Genomic DNA, 4250 nt, shown 5'->3' with positions numbered 1-4250 from the left:
AGACCTAACTAACTAAGCTAGCACATTTAGCCTCTAACAGGGGCATCGCACTAAGCCTCCTTATTAAGGAGGTTAGTAGCGAAGTACCTTTACCCTTATTCCTTAAAGTTAGAGCTAGCGCTAACGCGTCCGTTTTCTAACCTAATTATACTAGCAAACTAGATCTTCCGTGCTAGATCTTCTACAAGACTATGGTTCCTAGGGTTAAATAGGTAAGGGGCGTGCCGTAATTCTACTATAAGCATTAAAAGACACTCCGAGTAATAAGGGCATCCTTAAATCTCTCCCCTAAATCCAAGAAACTTCCTTAGTTACACTCTACGGAGCCTACAGCCGCTACTTAACCTCCCAAATATATGCAAAAGCCTCGCTTTTATCCTTGCCTACAGCCGGATATTACAAACAATATAAGGGGGCAGATAGCGCGAGTAGATTAGGCAATTACGCCCGTATCCATCTCACTGCATCCTTTCAGCTAATGCAGCCACCGTATAAAGTCTATCTCCGTTAGGAGATCAAATACGCGAATTTTTCTCCAGTATTCGTTAGCCAAAAGTAAGATTATAACACTAGCTCCACCAGAAGCCAGGCTATACTACTAAATAGGCCATTTACCCTCAGATTCCGCCTTATAAGTCTCAGGTCTATATAAAGGATATTTCTATATAACCCGTGCCTCCTTAACTAAATAGGGGGCTAAATTAAACTAAAGCCCAGCGGCTTCTCTAATCGCAATGCAATTCTCTAATTATTAGGGAAGAGTAAGGTCTAGGTCTAGGTTAAAAAGGCGCTAAAAAGGGCGAGGGCTTCTAGCTTCTAGTGGCGCAGCTTTAACCAAGCTAAGTAACTAGCATTAACCTATGGTTTCGCTAAGGACCCACTTTAGCGTCCAGCTTCGCCTTTATTGTAACGCTATAATGCGACACTACCTAACGCGTCCCGCAGCTCGCAGTAGCTATAACCTATATAATCCATTACTAGGCGGTTCTCGGTATAGCCATTCATATCTATTCCGATAGGAATTAAGTCGCACATTATAGTTACGTCTAAGACACTGCTAGAGGCGGAGGTAAAGAAGAGGATAAACGGAAATGTCATTCCAGTGCACTAATCGGTAGGAAACGTAGGCAGGAGGAGAGGAAAGAGGAGAGGAAGAAAGGAGGAATATGGTAGGACTAAAGCATGCGTTAACACCAGAAGAGAGTATAAATATGTCTTATAGAAAGGGCCAAAGAGTTATAGCGCTAGGTAATCGTTAGTATAAAACATACGGAGATTAGGGAAGGGGTAGAGCACCTACATAGACGCTAAGGGGATGGAAAATGCCTTACGGCTGACAGCTAGAGTCCAAGGTGGCACGGTAGCGGGAAAGAAAAGAGGAGATAGAGCATAAGGGCAAAAGCAGCGAGGGAGAAGGCCTTTTATGGTCAAGGTTGAGGTTAGGTCTTAGCCAAACTAGAGTAAGAAAGTGAGCGCGCCTTACCCGTAAAGGAACCTCCATTTCCTAATGCGTGGTCTCTATTTTATTTTTTACTAAGTAAATTAAGGCATTATCCTCTATAAAAATAGGCTAGTGTTATAGTATTTGCTATAATTACTATATAAAAGCCTTAATATTAGGGCATATATATGTCCAGTAGACGTCGCTATTTATTATCTTCCTCTTATAGCTAAGCTTAGTTAACTAGTTCCTTTTAAAAATAACTAAAGGCCTCTTATTTTTATAGGAGATATTACTATAAATTATCTAGCTTAAATACACCCTAAATTTAGGGATATAGTAATTAATATTATATTTCTCCTTTATATATCTAGTAATAAAGATCTAGCCTCTAATAGTTTAAAAAGAAGCATTATCTATCTAAATTACTACTACCTATATTTTAAGAGTCCATTCTAGATAAGAATAGGCCTATTTTAGCTAAGCCTTTTATTATTTAGGTGTAATAAGGGGCTTCTCTATAGCAACACGCCGAAAATAGCCCTCCTTTTTAAAAGCTCTCCTTTTTAAAAGCTTTGTATAAGGATCGCTTACGGGTAGAAACTCCCTCTAGAATTACAATCTCTTTAAATAGCTTCCTTTAATAGAAGCGATTAAGCATAGTACGCGCGATAAGGCGCTGTCGTGTTAGTGTATTAATATTCGGCTTCCTTCCTCTCTATTTATAAGGAGTCTATAGATTATAAAGAGAATTTAATATAGTTCTGTAAGGTATACCCAGAGAGGCACCAATTCTTTAGTGGTTTTAACTAGCGTATTAAGAGAGGGAATAAGTAATATTACGCTTATAGTAGGAGAGCCAGGTGCCTAAATCTCGAAGAATAGGGTATTGAATTAGTAGTGGATAATGGCCATTGTTCCGGCAAATAAGATTCGGCATTTTTAGGATATAAGATATAAGGGTCTTTTCCTATTATTTTATATTTTCTAGCTATTCTAGTGGCTTCTATAGATTTATAGTACGCTGTATATAGCTAAAGCAACGTTAGCGCTAGGGAGCGCAAGCAACCCGCTTAGGTAGCCCCCTTGTAGTTAATATTTTAGCTACAATTACTCGCTTATTTAGTAGCGGATTAAAAAAAATCAATTAATATGATATAATATGATATGATCTCGCGTATCGTATCGATAAGGATTGATTGGATTTTTGCCTACCCTGATCTCACTTTTTTACAATTGTCAGATTTCTATTCGCTCGAAGGTGGCCATTTGCTCTGATCACGGCTCTTGTCATAACCTTAGAAACCCCCAGCTGTCGTCTGCTTCAGCCTCTCTACACCCGGCACCCCCTTAAACCAACTCACTCTGTGCTTGGTGAATTGCTCGAGTTTCGGTTTCAGTTTCGTCTCATGCAGGTTGAAGTCATCCACGGTCCCGATCCTCAAGATGCTCTGCCCCGGAAACCTACTGCTTCTCCTGTACATCAAGGAGCCGCAGACGGAACAAAAGCTGTTCTCCATGACGCTGCCCGTGGCAATGGTCCGACTTTGCGCGAATCTGGTTAGTTTGTCTTCCCCGCGAAGGTGCTTGAGACTTTTGTCGTTGATGGTGAAGTTTGAAGCGAACATCGACGCGGTGATTTTGTGGCAATCGCTGCAATTGCAGACGAAAGAAGTGACCAAGTCTTCACCCTCTATGGGCTGTCCGAAACGTAAGCTTAAGCGTAAGAAATTTCTATATTCGGGAATGTTCTAACGATGGACTTACAAAAGAGAGTTGCACGGCTCCACAATAGCAGGTCGCGGTTGCGGTCCCGTCCGGCGTGACGCCAGTTGCACCGGGCGAAGGAAGGGGAATGTTGCTTTCACTCATCTTGGTTAACTGAACGGACGTGCTATAACAGATTTTAAAATGGAAATGAACTGACAATAATTTGACTATGTTCTCATACCTATACATTTATATATACGCCTCTACCTTGGCATGCGGGCTAATCAGCCTCCGACATAGTCTGTTTTCACGTCATCACCAAGAGGCCGCTGAGATTGGAAGTTCTTACTGGTCGATGCTGAGCTACCTCTAGACCTAAAAAAGCGATGCATCCTGAGCTAGACCTATAGAAGCCACGCGTCCTATCAAATGCCGGATGAAAAGACGTCCGGCTATAGTGGCAATATCGACCGGGTGGCAATTGGGTGACAATTATAAATCGTCGTCATCGTCGTCATCGTCGTCAGCCTTTTGCCACCTATAGGCAAAACTCCTTAGTACGATATGGTTTCTGCAGCCGAGCGTATCGTAATACCAAGGTATATTAATATTAATTTTACCGCAATTTTAATTTAAGTAGAAGAATAGTATTAAAAGCCAGATAGGATAAGATAGGCAATTAGGATACTTCTTTATAAGAGTCTTAGAGCAGTAGCGACCTATTGGTATTTTTCCTCCCGTTAATATAGTATAGGTAATATCTAGCCGGGTATATACTATGTTACCTCTTATATCTCCCTTAGAGGTTTTTTATACCTAATATAGCGGCACTCTTCTATATAGACCTTAATTGAGACCGTATTAGATATTAATTAAAAACAAATAATAATAATATTATTATTATCATTAGCGCTCCTTATACTAAATTAAAGGTTAAAATTACCTACGAGTTTAAATAGCGAATTCTTAAGAAAGTTACTACTAATTAATTTAGTAAAGAGAAGTCCTACACCTATATTGTCGCTAAGTGCGGCTACTTTAACGCTATAAATATTAAAAGATAAAGCCTATAAGGAAGCCTTACCTCTTATAAGAGATA

General features: G+C 40.1%; 1 protein-coding gene across 1 annotated transcript; it reads right to left on the bottom strand.

Moving 5' to 3' along the window:
* Positions 1-2452: 2452 nt before the first annotated feature.
* K441DRAFT_621037 (uncharacterized protein) lies at positions 2453-3313 on the bottom strand (the record flags this gene model as incomplete). The annotated part of the gene is made up of 2 exons (XM_067645955.1): positions 2453-3141; positions 3209-3313. The coding sequence occupies 2 exons, from the start codon at positions 3311-3313 to the stop codon at positions 2740-2742; spliced, it is 507 nt and encodes a 168-aa protein (XP_067498032.1). The 3' UTR covers positions 2453-2739.
* Between the last annotated feature and the right edge of the window lie 937 nt (positions 3314-4250).

Source organism: Cenococcum geophilum, assembly GCF_001692895.1.
Source record: "Cenococcum geophilum 1.58 unplaced genomic scaffold K441scaffold_66, whole genome shotgun sequence".
Lineage (NCBI taxonomy): Eukaryota > Fungi > Ascomycota > Dothideomycetes > Gloniales > Gloniaceae > Cenococcum > Cenococcum geophilum.
This window is presented reverse-complemented; position numbering and strand designations above follow the sequence as displayed.